The sequence below is a fragment of the Calonectris borealis genome, chromosome 14 (assembly GCF_964195595.1).
Source record: "Calonectris borealis chromosome 14, bCalBor7.hap1.2, whole genome shotgun sequence".
Taxonomy (NCBI): Eukaryota; Metazoa; Chordata; class Aves; order Procellariiformes; family Procellariidae; genus Calonectris; species Calonectris borealis.
In genome coordinates, this window is record NC_134325.1 from 21,167,526 (window position 1) to 21,193,877 (window position 26,352).

The window sequence follows — 26,352 nt, forward strand, 5'->3', positions numbered from 1 at the left end:
GACGCATGCCAGCTGTGGCTGAAAGCTGAAATGGACTCTGCTGCGCATACGGGAAGTGCACTTGTTCAGGGGATAATTAGCTTCCAGAGGGATGCTTTTGTGTCCTTTTAAAATTCTCTCTACATTTGACCAAAGCTAAACCTCAGAAAAATGCAAGTTCCTGTTTCAAACCACAGCGCTGCTCTAACTTATCAGTAAAAGCAACAAGTTATTTTTCTCTCTAATGAAAAGAAACAAAACACTTTGCCTCAAACTTACCTCTGAAGTGATTTAACCGCTTTGGCTGAAAAGTATATTGCCGAGGGCAGATACCTATCATGAACTTCCCTCTCAAACAACTACATTTTGGCAAAATTATAAGAAATTGAAGTAAGTACGATATTCCCTGACACTTTGTAGAACTGCTAGCCCAACCTAAGAGTTATGAAGTGGTAGGGCAATTTGTTTCTGTAACACTTCATCAGAAGCGCGTAAGAGCAGTTCTCACAGGCACAGCCAAAGACAGTCTAACCCATTCATCTTGTGCAGACCCTTGCAACAAGAGCTATACGCTCAAAAATGCGACTCAGGCCATGTCTTAAAATCATTTTCATCGACAGGGTGTGAAACAAGAGCCATTCAGAGGGTAGGATTCTTACAACGTAGGAAGTACTCCTAAGAATTTATTTCTAGAAATACGCAAGCAATGTGCCCCTGAAACCTTAAAGTAGTTGTCTTCAAAAGTTTGAAATGGAGAAGTTCGGCCTAATCAGATAGCCTTTTAATAAAATATTCTGAGAGAAATTACAATGACAGAACGTATCTACGCAAGCATTCCCGAGGATGAGCTCAAACAGATCTTACAGACCCTGAAAGAGTACAGACCATATGCATTTAGGATCAAGCAATGAATCACTCCACTATGCAGCTTTTAAAAGGAAACCCAAAACCCTTAAAAACAATTCTGAACACTTTGGGTCTAGTTCTGATGTCTTCAAAATCACCTCCTTCTGTCTGGGTATTCTATAACAGAGGCTCCAAAATTTTTGCTTTCAGCAGCTTTTCTCCCACAGGTTCTAGTCAACGGAGAGGTATCACGGAGCACTTCGGGAGAGGTGAGTTTAAGCAGAATACAAGTACTCCAATTCCACACTTGTGATTGCATTTGTCAGGTTAGCGATTCCCTTGCTTATCAGATTTCATTACCCGTAAGAAGTTTTGCAGTGCGTCCTGCACAGTGGCCGTAGGAGGGGCTTCAAACAGAGCAGAAGCAGTCTTTTTTTCAAGCCATCCCAAGTGGGAAACCTGCAGAGACAGTAAGATGAAACTGTCAAACCCACCAGAGACACAGCATATGCAAAAGTACACAGACAAGGCATTATCCAGCTTCTTGTAGCTGGCTCGTGCACCTAGGAGAAAGCCAAAGATCTTGGTGGTGTTGGCAGATTCTGGACGAGTATCCAAGTCCAGCCACAGAATTGAACCTGATTTGCTTTTCCTTGTCCCGAGTCAGCTTTTGCAGTTCCATACATCAGCTGCCACATGCATAATGCTCAAAGTAAGATCTGTCTCTACAACTGAATATAGGCATGCAACACTGTGGGTGATCCAAAATCCCAGACTGCTTTATTGCAACCACACCAGCTCCTGGCAGTTCCCACCTATGCATCGGAGCAAATGCACATATGGAGCCGTCCCATCTCCCAGCTTAAATCTTGTACAAGAACGTGTTCTCACCATACAAAGACCCCTCGAGAGAGGCAGGCTACAGCCTTCCCACCAACAGATACTCACATTTTGAGAAATAGGTAGCTATTATAATTATTTCATGAAATCTTATTCTCCTGCTCCCAGCTCCTCTCTCTCTAGTAAGAAACACCCTGAAATTTCAGGGGGGGAAAGGATGCATAGGACTGTAACATCTGATAATATCTTTTTTTAATACTGTATAATTCTTACAATGCAGAATAGCAGAAGCACTAACATATTTCTACATACATCTGGTTTTGTTTCATAGCTTCAGGAGCTCTAAGAGCAGTAAAGCTAAGTAGAAAGTCCACAACAGAATAAAGAGCTAGGAGCTTCCACTAGTTTAGCTCAACTGCTCCTCTGTAATTACCGGTGTCAATTATCTCAGCTACAATCTCTGCAATGTGACTTCATTTTTGACGGCAGCGAAGCACTTTCAAATTGCATAAACTGAAAAGTAGGTAGTTACTGCAAACTCTTATTTCTTTTTATAGGCACTAAATCTGATTTATGGTATTTGACTCCAAGCTCTTCCCTGTCAAGAAATATAAAGCAGCCGGCACACTTCTTCTAATACCTCCAATACTTTGTGTAGCAAGGGCAGAGGAAACACATGCAAAAGATTATACAGATATACTGTGTGCAGAAGCTCCTGCCAGCCCTGAAATGTCCTTGATCACATCCATATGTGCTTAAAGCATTGAAGGTACTTTGTTTTTACTGAGTAAAGCACGGCAAACAGTAAGCTACTTTGCAGCTAGTGCTTCTCCTAATCCATTCTTTGCCATTTCACCTCCCATGCTGCCTGCAGTGACTGAAAAACTAAGTCTGGAGCCCCGAACCCTTCAAAGCTCCAATTCAGAGCAGTTCAGAAATAACACTTTTAGCAAACAGCTTCCCTCTGGGAAGGAGACAAAAAACAGGGGAAAAATGAAGAGCAGAATAGTGACAATAAATAAACAAAACAGCAAAAACCCCAGCAGCTTTTACTCTATTGCACAGAGGTACACCAAGTACTTTTAAAGCCTTTTGTTGATTCGGGGACAAAAGTATTACAACAGCAAGAGCAAATGACACCGGCAATACAAAACCACACTCTTCATGCTTTTAAAAACTTCAGTGTGTCTTCAATACCACTAAGCTTTCTCTACCTTCTTCTGGCCTTTGATCGTTAGCACAGAGCAACGCGCTGGAAATGGGCTCAGCCCATTTGTGATTTGACCTGACGACCAACTCAGTGTTTCTGTTGTCCCTCTCTTGCTATGACCTTACATAAACTCTTATTAAAAACCTGTACCATTTAAAATCTAGTGCTTCGAGTGGTAACACCAGTATGAAGGTATATATTTTAGGTTTAACAGGAGGCAGACAAGAGGGAGATGAACTGCCTAAGACTTTTCAGTTACAGTTAAGAGAACAACTTAGATGGAAAGTTGAGAGATTCTGAATGACACTGTGTCCTGGCAGACAATAGTTTCAATAGTGCTTTTATAAAAGCATTGAGGTGCTACATGTACAAGAACATGAACTTTTACATCGTAAGAGGTTTCTGAGTACAATGCATTTATAGTATTCGTCAGTGGAGCGTTCTTCTCGGCACTGTTTCAGGACTGAAATGAAGAGTTTCTAGATCCCATGCAAGTGCAACTTCTAAACTACTTCCTCGAGCAACTAAGACATTTCCACACCTGTACTTTCTGATACAATATCTGAGTTCAGCAACTAAAGAGTGTCCTCAGTCCTTATGGCTGGCGGTTTGAATCCACCTATCTTTCATTCAAACGGGGAATTAAATTCCAAGGAGGAAGAAAACAGCAGTAAGTAGTAATGAACTATTTTACCTGGTAACACCACCTGCCCAAAAGATAGTAAGACTTTGCATCCTCTGGTTTCAGTTCAATCGCTTTATCAATGTGTTCCTACGGAAAATCATCACCAACACACATTATGCTTTTGTTATAAGCAAATACAATATCCACAAGAGCAGATGAACTAATGCGGAAAGAGAAAAGGAAGAAGTCCACAATTTAAGTGTCAGCAATCAATAAAATTACAGCTACAAAGAGATTCAAAATTTTCTTAAAATGGTTTCAGTGAACGCAGAAACCCAGCATTTTATCAGCCTCAGAGACAAGAATTACTACATACGAAAAAATGAAGCTGCCCTTCACATTTTATCCTACCACCTTTTCAGAGCTTTGACATAACCAACATACTGGTCATGTCAATAGCCGATGAGGTAATAATTATACGTGGCCTGTTCTGTAGTAACTGTCCCAGGTGCATCCTCTTACCCTGTAACATCCCCACTGTGGATGAAAGGCAAATACAGGAACCTGAGGCAGATTAAATCCCCTTCGAAAAATAACTGCTTTGCACCTCTGGGTGCATGCTCACAGGCAGTTACTGAAGAAGAGTTGGTGCTGTACCTTATTACCACACGGTAATTTCATGTTTCAAGTTCTCAGTCTCATCATATACGTACACTTTATTTGCAAGACTTTTCTTCTTCTTTTTTCTGAGATTATAGTCTGCAAAAGTGCAGAGCCAGACCAGCCACCCTCATCACACGTTGCTGAAATCACTTTCCTCAGCCCAAAGCACTCACTCATAGCATCTCTGAGACCTATCGCTTCCCTAAGAAGAGGTGGAGCTTACTGCTATAGAAGTAAGTATTGTTCAATACTTACAGAAAAATCAGCACGTCATTTCTACTTACCTTAAAAACATATCCGGTTTGAATACGCTTCTGAATACTCTCATGTTCCGATAACTGCCCACAAAGAACAGCGTACCTACATAGAGGAGACATTTGCATGAAATCAGTTTTAAATATACGTTTACATTCTGTTGATATCTTCACAAGGAAGATCTGAATTTAATGCAGAAGTGCATTAAAGCTTCACAACTTACTGGGGAAAACAAGGAATACTGTACATCTTTTACAGGGAAGAGACATATGCAGTAAAAATTCAGTGCAGAAGGTGGTATTAGCTTTAAGGATGCTGGCAAGTCAACAGGAGTGGTTTGGCGTGACACAAAAGTTCATTGTGCTGATGGCTGGAAAGCCTTCCTTCTGCAGGAGCAGCATACTTCTATGCTCTGAATTTCTTCACTCAGCAATAAAACTGTGTCAAAACACAGAGCAACGAAGACTGAACGCTACTGCAGCGAGAGCCAGAACTACAAAAAGCTCTAGTTAACTACGGCGCGCAGTGGTCTTCCATACGCAACACCCAATCTATAGCGGTTGTCTACTTAGAGGGAAAAAATTGTGAAAACCTACCTATATGCTGCAGCCCAACACAGCCACCAAAATTGGGAAACAAAACACATTTTCAGTGTTGCAAGTGCAAAGCCATTTAGTTTTGTCTAGTAAGAGATCGTAAATTTTGACCCTGAGAAGCATAGTACCTAGCAAAAGCAGTTATTCCATGAGCTGTGAAAGTTAAGGAAGGTTAATTACCCATGGATTCGCACCCTCCCATCTCACCTCCCCGCACCACAGCAGTTCAAGCCCCCTCCCTCCCTGCATTGCTTCCCAAGAAACAGCGAATCGTAGAGGCGTGCAAGGGCACGCTGCGAAACAGAACATGTGAATTGAAGTTTCAGCCGCGCCGATTCTGTCTTTGACCTCTGCCATCCCGCCGGGGTGAGAGCTGTGGGAATGGAAGAGGTTCCCCCCTCTTCTCTGAGTTTGGCTCAAAAAATATTAGGTGGAACTGGTGGACAAATGAACAACAAGTCTCGTTCTTGCAAAAAATAAAGCTGAAAAGAAGAAAGATGCAAGTAAACCTCCCGTGAGACTTTTTTTTACTACATCCACATCCCAGTATTGCTGGATACTCTGTCTCATCTTGCCACACGATATCCCAAAGCATCCCTGGGGATGGTTAACCACAACAGATGTTCGTGCAGGAATTTGTCAGAAGGCTTTTGACTCTCCAAGTACACTTTCTTCAGTGTCATGAAAAAAAACCACAAAACATTTCACACCTCATTGCTCTTGCCTGAACTAAATTTTCAATGTGCAAGTTACAATACAAAGAAGTTGCGTCTCCTGAATATTTACAGTTTTGTCATTAAATCTCATTCCTTTAACGTGTTAATTTTCTTGTGAAAAAACTCTGGTTCAGTTCTAATTTCAGTTCTTATTTTTCATGATAATGGAAAAGATTACCAGATCAATGTCTTAACTGGGTAAAATCCTTTTCCCCCAGTTGAAAAAGTTCACAGCTGCACTGCCATGATCTGTCACTTGCAGACGATGAAGTAAGTGTTTTCATGATCTTCTCCCGTTTGTTTCACAACAAACATCAGCCTGTGCTAAATATCCCTAACCACAACATGACTAGGGTTTAGAAATACAAGCCAATAAAAGGCTTATTTTCTAAGATCACAAGATAAAAATATTCCCATACAATAAATCATGTAGCCTGTAGCCCTGTCTAATGTATAAGAACTTGTCAGAATATAGCTGCTATAACCATATTGTTTAGGCTCCCAAATATGTGGGCAGGCATTAAATACAATTAGGCCAAGTTTAAGGTTTTGCAACAGAACAGGGAAACACCCTGCCTTTTTAACATGGAAACTAAAATGCTGCATAACCTCCCTTTACGCTATCCCGTCCTTCCCCAGGGAAAGCCTGACGAGCCCCATCAAAGCAGCAATAAATCCGATGGGACACTAAGCTAGTTCAATCTCGTCCCTCCACCAACTATCATATAAACATCAAGTGGCACAATATGCAGGTGTCAAGAAATATAAATACCAGATATTTTTTAACAGCCTGGTGAAATGTTACCTAAAATAAGCACTAAAAAGTAGTCCTATCTTTGTGTCATGAAATAAACAAAAAAAAACACCCCCAAAAACCTGGTAAGAGATGCCTGAACTGGTTTTTCACTGCATCCCAGGAAAAGACGACTCTACCCAACCCAGCTCTGCTGGTCTCAGCCCTTTGCATGAACCTTCCTTTTCAGCTTGTGCCTCCAGGTCCAGGGCCACCAGCCTGTTGGTGACTTTCCTATGCAAGGCTTTGCAGTTCTGAGATTTTAGGCTCCGGGAGTCTTCAGATCCCGACTTCCCTTCCTCACTCGGCAGCGCCAGCATGGTTTTCTGCTTTTATCCCTTCTCTTGTTGAGCTTGGCTGTTGGAGCTATTTATTCTAGTTCATTTTGTGAAATGCCTCGGGATGAGCATCACAAGAGGCACTACTGAGTTGCAGGAGGACTGACTAGCAGTAATAGGATAGATTAAAGATAATGAGTTAGGGAAGGGGATTTTCATCTTCTGTAAACAATATGTAACCTCTGAAGCACTGTTCAGATCGATGTCTCAGCAGTTACCGAAACCTTGTATTATGATATCGCTCGACTAATTATTAACCAGAACTACCCATTAAGCTGCTGACACTGGTCAAACTGCAAGTTCCCATAGGAATCTCAGCTCAGTAAGGATTTCCCCATTTATTAGAAAATAAACTCTCTGGAAGCAGATACTACCAGATGAGAGACCGTCTGTTCTTCCAGCTTAAATCCCCGAGCTCAGAACACGCAGCTTTGACGAAACCTCATTTTCGATGCTGCACTCTGGCTGACTCCCATGGAAGCAGGACATTTGGCCTCTGAACACAAAATACGCAGCTCTGCGCAGCCCAGCACCTCCAGCGCCGTGGCCAGGGTGGTTTGCCAACCCAAATACGCCTCTTATCTCTTAACCGTTTCAAAGACTCGCTAGCTGAGTCTGCAGGCGCTCCTTTCTGCATAAGACACTCAGTAAACTGAAAAGAAACAGTGAGGCAAAAGGGAATAAAAGGAGAAGGGGAAAGAAATGGGGAGAAGCAGCTATTTTGCAGCCAACTGACAGAAGTGAAATAGAGCGTGTTTTATATTGCTGAAGATGAGTCAAACATGAAAGTCTGACCACTGGCAACAGCATGAAGGCATGGAAGTTCTTTCCTTTTATTGACATCAAAATCTGCTTCATTTGCTATTCATCTGCTTCATTAGATATTCAACTAATTTTTCATCACAACACCCAACAAATTAATCAGCTAGAATATATTCCTACTCAATCTGCGTTAGCTGTGAACTGAGTAGATCAAGGCTAGCCTGGAAAAATTGTTCAGTGCCATCCAAGCAGCACTGCTAGCAAATCAAGAGAGAGGTTTTGTCACTCGCAGACAAGGAGAGAAAAATCCTTGTCGGAGCTCCACTTTCAGTCACCAGAGTCAGATAAAAGCTAGAAGAATAAGACCCCTTCTAATCAAATAATTCAGAGAAACAGAGCTCCAAAATATACATCTTGATAAAGAATTTAGACGTTTTCCCAATATTTTATGGGTATCACCAGTTTTTTGCCTTCCTGTGCACTGAGTAGATATATGTTAGTCTCTTCACTCGAGTAAGGGAAGGAGACAGATAATTAGCATGCAGGTATTTAGACTGCAACGAAACACACTGAAAATGAAAATAATCATTAATTTAGGAATTAGTACTTTGGGAGAGACAGCAGAATTTCCAGTGACTTAACCTGAAATGAATGACCGGCTAGTCATAAAGAGCTTGGGAAAAAAGCTTTGGCTTTTCTAAGGGGAGACAAGATCGAAGGAAAAAATGGAGGCAGCAGAAGTACCCCCCCGGGCTTGTCTGCGCAGAGAGCTCAGCGAGGAGGTCGGGGTGTAAATTCACAGAGCCACAGGGAAGCTGAAATAATTCCCCATTTGGATGTACTTAGCAGCACTGTACTCCAGTTGCTCAACCAGAAGATGCCCCCTCCTTACAGGTCATGAACATCCATATGGGAGAGTTGCTATGTTCTCTATGTACAACCCAGTTTCTGCATTAACTTTCCAGCGCACGCGAGCCCCAAGTCTAAGTTTGGCTTTGCCCTACCAGCAGCAGAAGCCTACGGGCTGTGTGCCAGTTGAGTATTAAAAAATGTTAGTTTACTTCGTAGAAAGCCATGTCACTGCTGTGGTCACTGCTGGTCATATGTCTTCCCAGATAAGGGTAAGAATTCATCAAAAGCCTTGCTGGCTTGACATGGGAGATAAAAGCCCAGTTGGAGGCCTAAAAAAGTCAGGATTTATGCAGAGATAGCAAATCTACATGTACGGACTAGTGGAAAAAGGTACTTGATGATGATGGCATGTATGCTAGAAATTTAAGCGCAATAAATCACGTTCTGGATTAAAGCAACACTAATTTTCTACTGTCACGGTCTCAATTTTCCATGGGGATTAAAATTTTATACGTGTATTTTCACACCAAGGGATCACATCAAAAACTGAAGTGATGGACATTGGCTTCATCCCTGTTCTGATTCACAAAAATAGTTACAGCTGCTCTTAAATTGTTTAAAAAAAAAAATCAAGTATGTATACAGGAACACTTTTCAGGATGCTTTCCGCCACCCCTTTAATAACACTTCATTTAATACATTCTGAAAATTGGCCACTCCCAAAGAGTTTTGAGACACCAAATGTTTTAGCCTTTGAATGATCCGCATGGGTCACCATATGCATGTTATTCACAACTTTTTGAATAGTTAATACGTAAAGATGAAGTCCTCTTTGCATGCACATGTAATTATATAGCTTTGCTGTACAGGGTTTGCTGTTTGTGCTAAGCAATGCTCCATCCACCCAGGGCTTGCTTTGGCTTTGTGTTTCAGAAGCCTGACAACATTTCCTTGCAAAAGGAAATTCTTCTTTGCACATCTATGTCCCAAACCTTCAAATACTGTGAGTCTCCAAGGGCATGGCAAGCTCCCCACTCTAGAACAGGCGGCTAGCAGCAGCAACCTTGATTTCCCGCGCATTGCGGGCGTTGACGGCCTCATACTTGATGAGCCACACTACATTTTCATGATAAATCAAACTCTACCTGCAACGTTGTTAGAACCACAGCCTGAACCACTGTCCTAACAGCAAACATCTTCTTGGGTAAGTCATTTTAAGACTCTAACCTTAAAATTAAAAACCAAGTCCCACAAAAGAAGATAGTGTGCAAGACTTTGCAGCAGTTCCTCCTCTGAAGTCTCGCTGAGGACCATATCCTTTCAGGAAAGGATTGGCTTCTGCTTCCTACGGAGCAGGAGTAGACTTGGTCTTAGTAATTATAATTAAAGCTTTGACACATCACAAGCTGTCTGAGCTACAGGTATTGCATGGAAAAGGTGTCAACAGAAATATCCTAGAAGGCAGCTCTTGGTTCTGCCAGGCATCACTCTGACCGAGGCCACTGAACATCAAATCCACACAGCTTGTCTGAGCTGTCCATTACGGAGATGATGAGTTATTCTAAAGAAAAGAAACCTGCAATCCTTACCAAAATATTATTTTTCCTGGCACACCATTTGATGGAGCCTGAAAATATTTTTTCACATCAGAGCAGCTATGCTGGAGCAAACCAGAGGTCACCCTGACCCACCATCCTATTTCTGTGCGCGCTGCTGGAAACGGCGTAAAATCGGGAAAGGTACAGAGCCACCGTTCTCTGAAAGCTGGGAGAACAACCAGCTTTTATCAAGGCTTTAATGAGGAACCTGAAGTTCAGTTCACTTTCTTCTGAGCTGAAAAATCCCAGTCTATTTAATTACTCCTCTAAGCTTTCTTTTATACCATTAATCGTTCTTATCACCTTCTTGGTACTTTCTCTACTTCTTTATCTATTCCAAAAAAGAAACTGCCATGTAGATATACTGTAGATGTGTACAGTGAATTAAGATGCTTTCTTGGTTCTCCTCTTTCAACCTGTATTTTGCCTTTTGACTCCTGGGAGTGAACACTTTCAAATAACCGCTTAATTAAGACACAACCTCTCTTGATTTAAAAGACCATCATTGTACATGCATAACTAGGAATGCTTTTTACCTGTGATTATTACTTTGCCTCTGTTGACAACATCTGCCGTTTTTGCACAGTCATTTGATGCAATGACATCCTTCTGCAACTTTCTAAAGTCAGTTTTAGCTCACACTGCTCTAATTAGGAATATGCGTAACAGTACACATCCTAGAACAGACTCGGTAACCTCCCCCAGCTCTGAAAACCGACCACATCTTCCCTTGTTTCCCATTTTTTTTGCCTGTTATTAAGCCAAGGCTGTTTACTCATGATAGCTTAGTTTCACTCACAGACCTGCACGAGGAAATTTGTCCAGGACTTCTGAAGCTCCAAGTACACGATATCAGTGGGCTAGCACCCTCACCCGCACTGTGAGGCATTTCTGTACAAGAGTTGCATTTTCTCTCGGAGGTGGCATAACCTATTAGTCTCCAACTTATATTAAAATAGCATTAAGGGCAGGGCAGGCAGGGAAGTTGGATAAGTTGCTGGTTTCCTGGATCTGCTCATTACCCTTTAAAAATCAGCCTTACATTTGCCACCTTTCACTGCTCTCCTAGTGATGCACATTTAAGCCATTAATTATGTACCACAGCTAATATTTCTCAATTTCTGATAATAGTTCTGTTTTTAATGCCTCTGAAACATTTTAGTAGTGATTTTAATTTAACTTGCTATAGTCTCCTCCCTGTTCTACTTTCCTCTGCTGTACAGGACTGTTAGAACTACAAGAAGTTCTAACAGTCTCCTCTGCTGTTTAAAGGAAATAAAAAAAGTACCATGATTACAGGCTGCTTTTATTTTTATTAATGAGTCACTTATTATTCACCCTGAACCTCCCAAACACTGCCTTTAAACAAGCTTTGAATCACCTGCAAGCACTTTACTCCTAGGCTCTTCCTGTACTCAAGCTTCCTCAGAGCCATTTCCTTTTCTTTCGAAGTTACCATCACTCGCTGAAACCTTTCCCGTGCTCTACAAGGACGTTCCATCTCAGCACTTCATGGTAATGACCACCAAGTGGCTTCGGTGTTACAGCACCCTGAACCAGACCCTGTTCATTGCTCAATGCCAAACCAAGACTTGTTTCTCTGTCTTTAATGCCCTGGGACATCGTCATCGTCTTACCATATCATTTATGATGCTTATAAAAAAACCCACCTCAACAAAAGCAACTGCTACGTTATGTTCCAGCACGACACTTACCGGGTCCTGGGGGAGCGCAAAAAGAGAAACGGTCTTCTTGCATTATTGTGGACTCTGCCCTAAAAGATATTCTGAGCTCTGTAATTTTCTTCAGCTGTGTGTCACTATCCAAGCCAACTAGTGTTATGCATTTTCTATTTCAACATGGAATTTAAATTCTGTTATCTGTTGATATGTTGAACTTATTTAATTACGTTTTTTTAACATGCAACACTCATCCCCCAGCACAACAATTCTGTAATAGAATTTGTATTGTGGTATTAAAACAAACATAGTAGGTATCTGGGTTTTACCACCTAAATGAGATTATTTCTTAGTCCTGTTCCTCACTATTTCCTATGTGAGTTTTTCTAGTTCTATCTTTTTAGTTTAAAAAAAGTTGTAATTTCAGGTGTATCAAATAATCCAAAATCCCACAGATTTTTGCTGCACAATCTGTTCTTGGGCAGGGGGGAATAATTCTTACCCACGACCACTATGAACTTGTTTAAGCCTGATTTTTTTTCTTCTTACGAATTTTCACCTCGGTTGTAGCAGTAGTGCATATTGCTACTTCTTACCCACAGCCATACACGCTATTCCCTCCCTCCCAGCACCTCAGCAAATTTTCAACTTTCACAACGGCTGGTTGCTCTTAGCTCCACAGCTCCATATTTTCCTGGATATTTACTATACTACTGTATCCTCATCAAGTAAAAATCTTCCAAGTTTTTAATTGTATGTATTAATCTTCACTTACTGCTCTAAAACTGTAAATAATGGTGCTGTAAATTTCTATAGGTCTTGCATTTCATGTCAGACTGTCATCTATCGTGGCTAGTTCAAGGAGACCTATGTATCGTTTATTTAACTCAAGGGAGCAGGACCTCTCAGATTTAACTAGCGTACACGATTATTTGGAAGCACAATTTTTTTTTTTTTTGAAAATGATTATTCCTCTTCTCACCCCTGACATTTCCTAGACAGATTGGTTTGAGAATACCATGGCGGCAAGATTTCTAGCTTTATATAAGAAAAGTAAACAGAATACAATTTGCACATCTTGGACTTGAGCCACACATATTCCCTTAAGAGGAAAAGAAAATAAAACCCAGCAAAAAACCAAACCACGCAGCAGCATGGGTCTTTGAGGATGAAGACTGGTAGGACAAGAGAATACAAAACTCAGAATGCAGTAGGGAAGCCCACAGTCTGTAGGAGACTCCATCACACTCCAAATGATGACAGTGATTTTCTGTATGACGGAAAATCACCACCTAGTATGGAAAAAGTAACACTTGCAGGGACTGTCTTACAAATGTGCCTTGGAAACCAATAGACCTTTTAATAAATGGGCTTTCAGCTGTTCCCATTCACCCTGAAGCCAAGCATCAGCAAGGACAGCAAACCTACAGAGATGTTTTGTTACTCGGCATGACCAACTGTAAATCCTAAAACACTTTAAGACAGTGCTTTCAGTTCCTGGGACTGGTTACACAAAACATTTAAACAGCTAGGAATTCATGGGGACGTTTGCAGCTGGCTCCCGTTAAGAGAATATTCCTTTTTTCCTTCTCTAGCTGTTGTACTGGCCAGGTGAAACAAGGCTAGGAACAGGAACAGCGCCAAGTCAGTGGGAGTTCACGCGCTCCTCTAAGCGCCCGGGGGCTTGCTAAAGGCAGGGAATCGGATCAACCAAGTGTGGGGTGAGAAGTGGGATCCAGAAAAACTCCCCCCTCGGGTCCACAACTCCTCCTTCTTGCAAAAAAGAGGTTTTAAGAGATGTATCTGTTTGTTCTGCCTGCCTCCTGCAGCCAGAAAAAGACTCCACAGTTATGTCAGAAGATGACGGCTGTAGGGAATGACCCTGCAGCCAGGGTGCTGGTTTGAAGTAAAGGATCGTACTGAGTCTTGAACTGGGAAGCTATTAACGAATTTCAGATTTCTTGCCCACTTGCAAACATTGCACCCAGAAGCAACATGATTGAACCTTACTCCATATATTGGGCTTCCTCCTGAGCCTACACATTTGATGTCTGCAGATTTCCCGTTCCAGGAAAATAAGGAGGCATAAACTACCGACTATAAAGACTCCACCTGCATGGAATAGTTCATAAAGTTAAAACACCGAAGCAATTTTTTAACTCTTATATGCTGGCAATTATTCCCTTCCGTTAAATGCTGTGAGATTAACGGTGGCAAAAGACGACAGATCTCCAAGAAGATACTGACCTGTGGTCATTAGGATGTCACATTTCCGCAAAAGTAAAGGCGTTGACACTGGCAAACAGGATGAACACAAGAATGGCCACCCAAACTCCATTTATTTTCTCCAGAAGTGAAAAATGGCAGGTGCATAGACAAGAATGTAAGAAAGGACAAGCACATAACGCCACTTCCTCTGAATATTCTTCTGGCCTGCATTTGGTCAGGTATTGTCTGAATTTTTCTTTCCATGTTCACTTGCTTTTTGAAGCCACATAAGCTTTCAGTAGCCACCACGGCCTGGGGCAAAACATTCTGCAGCTTAACCATGTGCATGATACAAAACATTTCTTTTGGTCTGAGCCTGATGCTTAGCAACTTTATTTGATGCCATCTAGTTCTTGCTTTGGAAGAAAGTGTTCCCACTTCACCCTCTCCCTCCCACTTGATAGACAGAGAAGTTATATTCCTCTCAGGTACCCTTCTTCCAGCCTGACAAGTCTTAAATCTACGAAGATTTACAAAAGCTGTTCTGGGCTTTTGATCTTCCTTGTCACACACCTCTGATAACGCTGCAGTTTTACAATACCTTTTTAGAGAAGGCGAGGATAGATTTGCATAGTTTTTAGAGATATGTCCAACTTATTCCCATTTCACACAAGTGTAACTCCCCTGTTTTCAAGTGAAAAATTATTCATCACAGTCCACCCTATGCTGTAGGTACAAAGATCTGTAAGACCAAATAGCCCACAGATAGTTACCTAAACAAGTTTTTAATCACTTGAACATGATGCTGAGACTACTTAGGCACCTACTGTTTTAGTTGCAGACCACGAGCTCTGGTGAAACAACTAATCTGACAGCTTTCTGCATGTTCATTCCCCTTACCAAGTTTTAAAACTGCATAATGCTAAGTAAGTTGACTAGTATATGGCTTAAAAAAAGAGACATACGCACACACACTTTACTAAGCCAGAGACTTGTTTGTGCACGTCAGTTTTTTTTTTACTAGTATAATTATTTTACTTGCATGTGCAAACTTTCTTCCTCAATACACCATAATTAAACTGTGTATCTCCTAATCTAGGGACTGATATATTGATTTTAACCGCACGGCCACATCCAAGTATATCCATGTATAACCTAAGTGTATCTACTATATAACTACACATTTATTTTAATTACATAAACTATGTAATGCAACTAAACATTTATTTTAACATAAATGCACTCAGCAGAAAGCAAAACAGGCTATTCTATGGCATACAAATAAGCAGAATGATTTAAATGATTTACTAAGTCCTACAGTAGTATTTTGTTCATAGAGAAAGTGTGTATGTAGGTTATGTACACATGTATGTATAGTGGGAAAGTGAAAAAAACCCTAATTTCTTAAATTCCCATAGACCCACTCCAAACCTTTTCTCTTTAAGTAGCTGTCCTCCATCACATGCTTGCACAACTTGGTGGAAAAAGTAACAGAATATGTAGTTCTAGCTGAAGCGATATGGCAACTGGGAGCAAAACTACGCAAAAAGCTCTCGGTAGGCTCCTCGTGACTGCCCTGGATGACAGGTTGGGAAGGACTTCAGCGTTACTTACACAACTGCAGGAGACCTCACATGAGTTTGACTCATTAGTAGAATCCACAAGAGCCCTGGTTATAGCAGCATGAACATTATCCCATTGCCAAGCCATAAAATTCCCGAATGCCCAGATATTTGTATGAAGGTCTTCGCTATTTTATATGAAAACAACTTTAATTTTTTTAAACTGAGACAATACTGTATTTTTTATTTTTGTTACTTATTGCACAGTCGAGGCAGATTATGGCTCACGTCTGCCAAGTAACAAACCCCTCAGCTTTGCTCTAGTGGAACCAACAAGAGCACACAACAACTGAAGCAATTCACGATGACTCTCATCCCTCTGCAAAAGCAGCCAAAGCCTGCTACACAAGCAAAGCCTCACCCTTTCCAAGGGCCATCAGCTGCACAAAGGCTATTTTATTTGACCAAGATACACTAAGACGAAAGCAAGAGCCCAACATACACAAACGAGTAATTCCTGTACCACTTTAAAGGCTTGAGGCAGAATATCACTTAAAATAGCATCACTCTCAACTTGGAAGACAGAAAAGTGCAACCCTAGGAATCTCAGGATGAATTCAGACGATCACTCCGAACCGCTTCCAGGTACAGACAGAAAATCTACTCAGAAGCTTGGGGTTGTTTTTAATTTCTGTGCTTCACACCAGCCACCATCAATGAATTGTTCTTGATTAATGCAGTCGCAATGTCTTAGCAACAAGCTCTCAAAAAAAACCCAAACAAAACAAACAACCCAAACCAGCAAAACCTCAGCCTTATTACATATGGGATGCAGAAGTTTCTAGCAACTTGAATTCCCAAGTCTCGTCAATAAGAGAGACAAGAACAAAATGTCAAAGTGATCTAAACCTCCTGCTTTTAGAGAAATGAACGAGGACAAAAAAGACAGACTGATGTATATTAAGTTTCAGGATTGCTAGCATCCTTTTTGTGAAACTCCTGTAAGCAAGCAAAAGAAACGTGGTATAGCTGTAACTGGTATAAAGCTGATTTGCAGTTCACTGAAGGGTGAACGTGGGAGGTTCATCGCTGGAGGTCCGTCTAATCTGTTTTGAAAAGAACCCATCAGAAAGAACATGACTTTGTTTTGGAGTGAATAAATTACCCGAGTCTCCTTTACCCTAATTTTTCCACAATTAACCGTACTTTGAAAATTACTGTGAACGAACAGACATTGGATGGAGTGGCAAAAAAATCCCCGGACAACACTGATGCTATTAAATAACTCCATTAGGTTGGGTAATACAGTAGAGATTAAATTTAAATAGGCTGCAGACTAGCATATGCTAGAAAATTCATCAATTAATGGGGGGGTAGCTGCAGAGAATCAAATTTAAAGGTTACAGTAGATCACAAGCAGCCCAAGGCAATAATATGATGCTGGGCTCAGCTAAAGTACTATATACAATCTTTGAGTAATAAATGAAAAAGAAAAAAAAGGATGAGCTGGATAGAGTCCATAAGACAACAATGAGAATAGGAGGTTTGCAGAACACCACCACAATAAAAGGTTGTGACAAGTAGGTCTGCTTTCTTTCAAAACACTGGATGAATACAACAACTATTGTATTCTCTTACAAATAGTTCCTCATGTTAAACTTTTCTTCCCATGTGTAGAGAAGATAGAAGAAAAACAAAGCTTAGGCTGAAAAGAAAGGCTGAAATATCCCCTTCTCCTCCTGCACTGAAATCCATCTTTCCTTGATCCTAAAAAAGTTAAAATCTGCATTAGCTACCTCAGCTGGGACACAAAATATGTCTTCAATTTTCTTCAATTTCTATGTTGGTTTTATCTGCTGAAGATCTCTAGTCTGCCTCGGGAGGTGGTAGGAAAGGACCGTATGCGTTCTCTTCGTAGAACAAAATGTGTTCGACCCCAGTGAAGTCTGAAGATACAAATGGTATTTATTGTGTAGAACATGCCATTTTTATGGAGTGACCTCATGCTTATTTAAACCTCCGGTTTTACTCAGAAGATTTGCAGTTTCAGCTGTCCTCCCAAGAGCTACCAGCAAAGAGCCTAGACATAACTGGGCAAGATGTTCAAACTATAGAAAGAAGACCGCAGGAACTACTAGTGCTTTCAAGGAAGGTGTCACCTGCATCAACACTGATGAGAAAAGCTGCAGAATGAAGCCTTTTGTAGTGCATGAGTTGATTTCCACTTTTGTAGGATCATCAACTGTGCTGTGAGAGCTTTCTACTGACATACTCACACTCTTAAGATCTCAGTTCTCAGAACTCCTCTTTTCTTTATGCCTAACCAATAAAAAGCAACCCACAGATCGTAAATGTCAAGTTACTTCACAATTTCCAAGAGAAGGAGGGAATATTGATCCCTACTGAGATTTCTTTTGTCCCTGCTCATACTTTTCAGTACTTTCTCTTCCTTGGCTCCTCTCCGATGTTCCCATTCTCAGAGCCTCCATGGCTCAGGACATGGAGATGTTTTAGGGTACCGGCACCCCTGATGAAGTCGGGGGATGCTATGAGGCAGCTCTAGCTGCATGTTATTTTTTCTCCTCTAAGTTCTGAAATATCTTCTAACGCCTGTTCCTATTTGCTATAGTTGCTTTTGCCCCTAAGCTATATTGTCAATAACTTCCCTGTTTAATCCACCTGGGGAACAGGAAACACTCAGCTCATAAATCCAGACATAGCTCAAAATTGGCCAGATCTCGGCAGTAATCCATGAAGAGTTAAATCCTGAAATACTGCCAGTTATTAAAATTAAAGCTATCTTCAAGTCATGTCCGGAACGCTGTCACTTTTCAAAAAACTGTATCTACCCACAGACAGCCAGATGTACCAACAGAATCTAAAAGGGCTGGTACACACAATTAAGCGGCTATCAAGCATGCAAGATGCTCCACCAAAGTGATAGACTCTTCAGAAGAGAGGGCACATTTCGGAGGCTCATCCAACCCACGAACACATCCTCCTCCTGCTTCTCTATAACATATATAGTACCTCCAAGACGGCCAAAGCTTATACTTCTTCTGCAATGACAGCTTTCAGCAGTCAGCAAATAGCATTTAATTTCCAATGTGAAATATCCAACTCAAACAAAAGCTGCTAATAACAGCACCTGCAAAATTTTTCCCAGATGGACCTCTGAAATCCCTCGCTGCTCTGGTTGTACTTCCAGTATTTCTTTTAACAACAGGAGTGGAAGCCAAGGCAAATACACAGCTCGCTATCCGTTCCTGATCCCTAAAGCTGCTGTTACGTGCTTGCAGTTGCGCTGCGAACAGCACACCCACACCGAAACGGACAGGGGATTCTAACAAGGCCACAATTGTTTCTCTCACTTCATTTGTGAGGATGTCACATATTCATGTCTAAGCAGCAAAATGTACAGGTTTGTGCAACGATCAATGCCTCTTCCACCCGTCCTTAAAAGCAAGCGAGGACAGACTTAGGAACTTGCCCTGTCCTCCTCGTCGTGAGCTGAAATCAGCTAAGGGAATAGTCCATTTAGTTGGACATACTATCTATCTGTTCAGAGATCTTTTACAATTAAAGCACAGAATGACTTTGATGTCTGTATCAAAACTAGGAATTAGGGAATTATAAGACAGGAGTTAAGGCATTAAGAATACTTGGTATTCTTTTAATATCAATCAGCCTGCAATACACAAATCTATTCTAAAGGTACAAAATACATCAAACGCCCAACAGGACTCTCACTCGTTTGTATATTCCTAAGCGGTGCCTACAAGGAAAGCACAGCCAGGGATCAGTCCCACTGCACAAAAGCCAACTTGTCTGCGTGCTGATCAAATCTCAGTTCTCTTTCGACCAGCTCTGTGGAGATGGCTCTCTTGGGACCGGTCGACTTCCAAGAGCAAGCGACTACAATAACAGCTTTGTACCAAATCTAATGTCAAGAAGACCCAAGAGATCCGTGAAAGGACTCTCCTTCATACTTGGCAGATCCCAAAGCTAGTCCAGACATAGTCCCAGACATTTACTGCTTTCTCTATCATTCCTGAGAAACCGCTTACTATCATGCTGCCAAAGCCTTCAAACCATCCAGCCACAAAACGCTGCGAAGCCGCAGCCAGTCACGCTCCACTCAGCGTTGCCTTCGCCAGCACTCAAAAATCCCTTCTCGTTCACAAAGTTATTTTCTTTGTTTGTTGCTTTAAAATGTCAGTCATTACTGCAATAACTATGAGGCACTGAGAGGGAAAAAAAGGTTTTACTTGTGATGATGATTGTATGCAAATACCTTGTCTTGCTTGACAAGCATCACACCTTAAAGCCAATAAAACAGGGGATGATTTGCGCAACAGAAGCAAATAATACAGCATAGAGAACAATGGATGAGCACCAGCACAACTGCATCTTAAGTAATCCATAAGCATTAAGTGGCAATTGATAAAACAGAAAATTACGGTCAACATGAAATAACGCACACAGGAAAAAATGCAGCCCTAACGATACCTACACAATCACAGGCTTCACACAGCCTGTATCACACAGAAGAGACATTAAAATCACTGGGAATATTTCTATTAAAATGTCCCTTTAGTATGTTGTGGAAAAGAGAAAGACAATGTTGACTACTGTATATAGAAGTAAGAATGAAAAGGATCATCACACTAGTATTACACAAATCCATGCTGCTCCCACAACTCATGTTCAGCAGTGAATTCCCGTACTTTTGTCTGAAAAAAGATATGGTATAAAGAGAATGATCTGGGAAAGACAACATGGGTGATGAGAGATAATAACATTATTCCTTATGAAAAGAGATAGTAAGAGATTAGGATTCTTTAGCAAGAGAAGCAGATACTAAGGAGAGAAATAGGACAGAATAAAGCCATAATTTACAAAGGAAGTGTGAACATTCATTCTCTCTTCACTTCTCCAGAAACCAAGAGCTAGGGCATCAGATCAAAAGCAAAAAAGCTTTAAAACCTCATCTGACAGTTTCAAACAGACTAAGCAGGTTTTTTTCTACACAGAGAACACTAAATTGTGGGATCTGTACCGGAAGATGGCATGGAAACGGAAGGAACCAAGTGCTAAAACAAGATGACACAAACTCAGGGAGGATAGCTCCATCACGGGCCATGAACCACCTCTGCACTTCTCCCTGCTGGAGGTAAGGATGCCACACTGCAGGAAAGTGATCGTTGTATTCTTTCAATTTTTTTTTTTTACATTTTCCTAAACATTGCTACCACAGCATGGTGAACTACACGTAATTCTGAGCAACGTGCCCATTACTTGAGCAAAGGGAAAACAACCTATATGTCTGTTGGAACTACGTTTTATCCTGCATTTTTCATATATATGTATCTTCTCATGTATTAAGCATCATTTGATGAGCAATAATTTTTTTCTCAGGGTAAATTCAATTAGCATAAAAAGAGCTGCAATTAACACAGCTTGCGACCATCCCATGACCCACACAGAGCTGGAAAGGGAATAATTTCCTGTTCTATTCATGGTAGAAAATAATTATTTCTGTGACTGATAAAGGCAGTTACATATTCATTTCCAATAAATCCCATGCCTCCCACATGCTGCTCTGCTATTTCCTTTCTCCAGCTGCCCTTTCTGCAGCTGCTCTCTAGAATTAAAAGCAAGATGTAGATGTGCAGAAGCCTTACCCCTGTTTGGAAAAGAGACAGGTCTAATAGGACAAGAATCGTGCGCTCTTCCACCAAAACCGCTGTGGGAGGAGGTGGGCACAGGCTGTAACAGAGGCACTGAGAACATCTCAGCTCACAAGGCTTGAGATTTGCTACTGGAGACAGATGGCTAAACATCACATTACAGCCATTACTTCGGCACACTATAAACTCTGAATTACAGAGCTAAGCTATCAATATTATACCCCAAAGTAGAACCTTGCTTTGTAAAATACCAAATGATCAAGTATCAAAGTGGCTTACGAACTTTTAAGACTCAACCTGGCAACTAAAAACCCACTCCTTCAAGATGTAAAGCCAGAAGACGAAGCCAAAGACCATAATCTGCTAGAGATTAGTCACATTGTCTGTCCCAGTATTCTTCCTTCATATCAAAGCTTTAATTGAGAACAGCAATTCATTACTAAGAGCTAAAATACACAGTCTTTTCAAGACAATAAAGGCATTTATTTAGATGCCAGTAGTCCAAACCGATCCTCCAAATAAATTTACTCATCTCAGAAGGGCACAGATCTTGTTTGGTAAAGATATTCAGCAACCTGTTTTCCCCACAATTTCCATTTAAAAAAATAATTTCTCTTTTATTCTCTTTTACATGTTGTCAGTCCTTCACAGTAACTGCTGATAAACATTGTTCATCAAGGAATTCACCAGAATACCAGAAAAGCATATTCCCTTACCTCTAGAAATATCTGTATCACTCTACAAACTCTCTTTTGGTGCATTTTTAAAAACCGAGAGCAATCCTTTCAATCCCATACACGAGCTGCAACCAAAGCCTGTTCATTCAGGCTGCTGAAGAGCGCAAGGTACCTTCCCTCTTGCCTGTCTCCTTACTGAAATCCTAACCAGTTGCAGCATTTATACAAACATAGAACACCTTGCTTGGCTAAACTGCAGATCATTTCAACTTTTATGATGGAAAAAAAAATAAAATACCTTTTTTAAAAATAAAAAGCCATATTGAGCTGCTGCCTCAATTCATTTCAAATCCAGATGCTTTGCAGAGCGACAAGCAGCATCCGTGAGCAAAACACAGCAGTGCCAGGCCAGAAGACACTCTCCAAAAGACTACAAAAGGCTGTCTGATAAGAATGATGTTTCTCCTTACTCCAGAATTAAGATGAATATAAGAACATTGGCACAGCACTAAGCCCACGCTCACAGGCCTACCTGACTGAGGCAAATATATCACCTCTTGACATAAAGCAAGCATCTCTGCGCAGCAGAGCATTACCGAAATGTCAATGACAGAATAAAAAACAACTAGTAACCCAAGAATGTTGGAGGAACACAAAGGAAAAACCTCGTTCATGTTTAATATGTACCTCTTAAGACTTTGCCCCCACAGCTGTGCAGCTGGTGTGAGCTTGGCTTTGAAGGATATACACATTACTCTGTAGGGGGCTGGAAAGGGGCCAAAGGAAACAGAGGACTCGTGAAAGAAAATAAAGAGAGCCTCACCATACTGAGCTCTCAAACTCCGGAACTAGCTTCCTCCAAGTTATCTGTGTGAAACGTTCTTTGGCAGCCCATCTGCACCCAGCACAGAACAGGGCGCTCCGATATGCATTTTCCCAGGGTCTGCACAATCAAAAGCGATGCCGACGGAGTTCGGCCCCTTTCTGTGCCAAGACGCTCGCAGCATCCCGCCCGGGCGCACGCACGGGCCCAAAGCCAGCTGCCGAGCAAGCTCCTGCCTTCCACGTCCCGGAAGGGACATCGCGCAGTTCCCAGGAAAGCTCCTAAACAAGCTTTCCTTCACTTCACCTTTTCAAAATTTCAACTTAAGCTACAAGCAGCCCAAAGAATATGCGGGCTGCTAAATTTAGCCTGGTGAACCCCAAATGGAGCTCGTTGTACTTATTCATCTCAAACTCATTTTGTCAATAGCTTGTTTCTCCAAGCCTCATCTGGAATTTCATCCTTCACCACCACCAAAGTTCATCGCCCTGTTAGGTGCAGACTCACAAAAGCTGTGACACAATCTGTTCTTATATCCAAAGCAGCTCATTATTCTATTTGGGAGCTTTTGCTGAAGAACTCTTCTGGCCATCTCGTCTCAGAGATAAATTAAGAATTAAATTGGCGCAAGCAAAGCAAAGTTTATTACTGTAATCACAACCAAACCTACTGTCTGCCAAGCCATTACTTATGCCAATTAACCAAGCTGTTAAAAATGGCTTTTTATGGAAAATAAAGTTTTTAAATGCAGCTCACAGCAATCTCCAAGTCCTTTGCCTATGCTTCTTAAAAGCAAGAAGTAAAAAGTTACATACCATTGATGGCACTCAGCACTTTGATCCCATTTCTGTAAGGCAATTTCTATCTCTTCTTTCCCTGCAAATAAGTGGTCAGAGGTAAGAAATTCAGCCACTTTCTCTCCTAACTTCTTTCTCTGAGGCTGTTGGAGTACAATAATGGAATGGCATAAAAGTCATATATTTGTTAATTTTATAATACATTTGGCTTGAAAGTGTCCCATAAATAATTTCATACTCTTGCAGTGATCTGGAACATCCAAGACCACTCAAAGATCACGCAAATTTTTAGTACAGTAGCAAATTGCGTTGACCTGTCAACATGGTTTCACTTCATTTGGAAGTAGTTATCTATAATGAAAACATCTTCCACACCATGTTAAGAAAAGTTAATTAGAGCTTTCAGTGGTTTTGTTCTGATGCGTTTCACAGCCTCAGATCTAGGGCCCGCCCCACTTCCCCCTCTCTCCTCCAACAACCGTCAGTCTCAAAAAGCTGAAAACTAAGTGCCTATTGAGGGCTAAAAGGACTGTCAAATAAAACTTAAAATTTCATGTTTTAAATGGCTACACTGATTTCCAGAAAAGAATAATTATATTATAGATAGTTATAGTATTAACTAACTATATTTAGTTACATGCATAATAAACAGGACAGAAATTATTTAGAATAGTATCTTTTGTTGCACATCTTAACTGTAACAAAGGTGATTTTTTTGTTTTATTCTGACCCACCTGCCATCTTGCAAACAAACCACATTTGAGGTAGTGAAGAAGAATGAGGGAATGAAACTAAGTTAACCGATTCCTCTAAGTAAACACACATTTAAAAATAGATTTCTTTTTTGTATCTGCATGTGTGAGCAACACAAAAAATTAAATGCGTTACAGCAAAAACTTATTTATCTTAATACCACACAGGATATGGATGATAGGTTTGAGAAACAAACTTCTACATCTTTAACTAGCCCTTGGTCTACTTATACTATCTTTCAGAAAGCAAACATTTTAAACACGTACTACCACAGTACCGCTAGCTACTCACCTAAAAACAAGACTACAAGGAAAAAAAAAAATCCACCACATTGTTTGCAAGGGTAGGGTTTATAAATCTGAAGTGTAATGTCAGCTTTGAACATGCCCCGTCCTTTGCCTCAAACACACAATCCCTTACCATCAGATGCATACGATCTCTTCTCATCCGCGTCTTCTGTGATTTCGCACATATCACTGTGTGCTCGGGCCAGGCGCCAAAGAAAGTCTTTCTGGTCTGCATACTGCAGTAAAAACATAAATGTTGTATATCAAGACCCATTCTGCCATTGACAAAGAGCGTGAGAAAGAAAAATCGAGTGGGGGCATATACTAGAAGTCGCACAGACATTTTTTGAAACCTTAAAAGGCCCCAACTCTACAAGAACTGAAGCAGAACCACAAAAGAGCAAACTGGATGGCCAAATTTATAATTCAGCTTACAGTGTTACACTACTGGTACGGGTCCAGTTGTTGCCACCTTCTAACAAGGAACCCCTCCACTTCAAAAGCAATACTGGGGTCAGTTCTTCAGCAGTCTCCGCTAACCTCAAAACACTGGGGAAAAAAAAATCACCCTAAACCTCACCACTTCATTAAAATTCACAAACTGAATTTTACTTTTTTCACGCTTCAGTCCGCGGTCAAACAGTTTCACATCCTGCCTCATTCTTAAACCCCAGACAGTACTGTAGATGTACTGCTAAACTTGAAGCAGATATGTTCTGACAAACTCAAACTTACTTAAAAAAAAAAAAAGGAGAAAATTAAAACACAACCACCTAACAGTCTGGTTTCTTTTGCGATAGTATTGTAAATAAAAGAAAGTGGGAGAATCACCAGAGTGAAGCATGCCAGAGAATTTCAGAAGCCAACAGGCCTGTCATTTCTTCCTGGTGGGAAGGAAAAAACCCAATCTACTTGAAATTGGAACCGACCAAGTTATCTGTTATTTCTTTCCTTCTATTCCTCCTGGAAATAGAGGAGCCAAAAAGCTTTTGCTCTTTAAAAGGCTGGTAACCAAAACGCTTTCTTTGCTGGCTCTGCAGCACCGAGGCGAACACCAACAGAGGCCGACAGTGCAAGCGCGGCAGGCACAGGCAGGCCTGCAGCGGCTGCTGCGGGGCACAACAGCCGCAGCAAGACCCAGGCCAGCGCTGGGCGCAGGCGCTGCCTGTGGCCAGAGGTACAGGCTGGCTATCTGCAGCAGCTGGAGTAAAACGATCACTGCCCCTTGCTACATTCCCACACCTCGATGGCAGCGCCAGCGTTCACTGAATCGGGATCAATTCACATCGCCTATATAATATAAAAAGACACACTCTTTAAGGTGGCAAAGTATCTGCACCGTCCAGGTTTTTAATCTCCTTAACTAATATACACATAACTGTTGCCTAACCCTTCCGTTTGAATATGCAACTTACTTATTTCATGAACCACTGCGCACGTGCACTGGGCAGCCCTCAGAAAGACCAAGTTTCCTGAACATAGATCGAGCCATTGCACATGCAATGAGGTAAATGTTCTCAAAACGTTTACTGCATACACACAGTACTGTTATTTTACACATGTGCAGTGTGTTCACTCAGGGAAAGCGATGACATGATGAGAGACAGAGTTCCAAGACAGAAAGCGACGGGGGCCTGGCTGCTGCTGTAGCCTGAACAATTTTGGCCTTCAGCCCGCTCCCAAGCTGCTCCCGAGGAAGGGGGCCACTGGAAGCTGGCCCAGTTGTTGTGTAGGACCTGGACCCTGCTAAGACATGCAATTTCCTCTTTCCCAGCTATTTAGCTGAAAACACAAATCGCTGCT

At 41.3% G+C, this 26,352-nt stretch overlaps 1 protein-coding gene across 4 annotated transcripts in view; it reads right to left on the reverse strand.

Annotated features, from left to right (window-relative positions):
• RMDN3 (regulator of microtubule dynamics 3) overlaps positions 1 to 26,352 on the reverse strand; it is a 43,683-nt gene that overhangs the window by 9,699 nt on the left and 7,632 nt on the right. For 3 of the 4 annotated variants that reach the window (XR_012675836.1, XM_075163665.1, XM_075163666.1), the window contains exons 5-9: positions 24,683 to 24,785; positions 23,528 to 23,588; positions 4,448 to 4,523; positions 3,570 to 3,647; positions 1,186 to 1,284 (exon numbers count right to left, since the gene is read on the reverse strand). Coding sequence is in view for 3 of the 4 variants with exons in the window: in XM_075163665.1 (XP_075019766.1) it covers positions 1,186 to 1,284; positions 3,570 to 3,647; positions 4,448 to 4,523; positions 23,528 to 23,588; positions 24,683 to 24,785 (417 nt within the window). In the remaining variant the exon portion in view is untranslated. The remainder of the gene's footprint in view (positions 1 to 1,185; positions 1,285 to 3,569; positions 3,648 to 4,447; positions 4,524 to 23,527; positions 23,589 to 24,682; positions 24,786 to 26,352) is intronic. The other variant, XM_075163667.1, reaches the window with a different exon arrangement.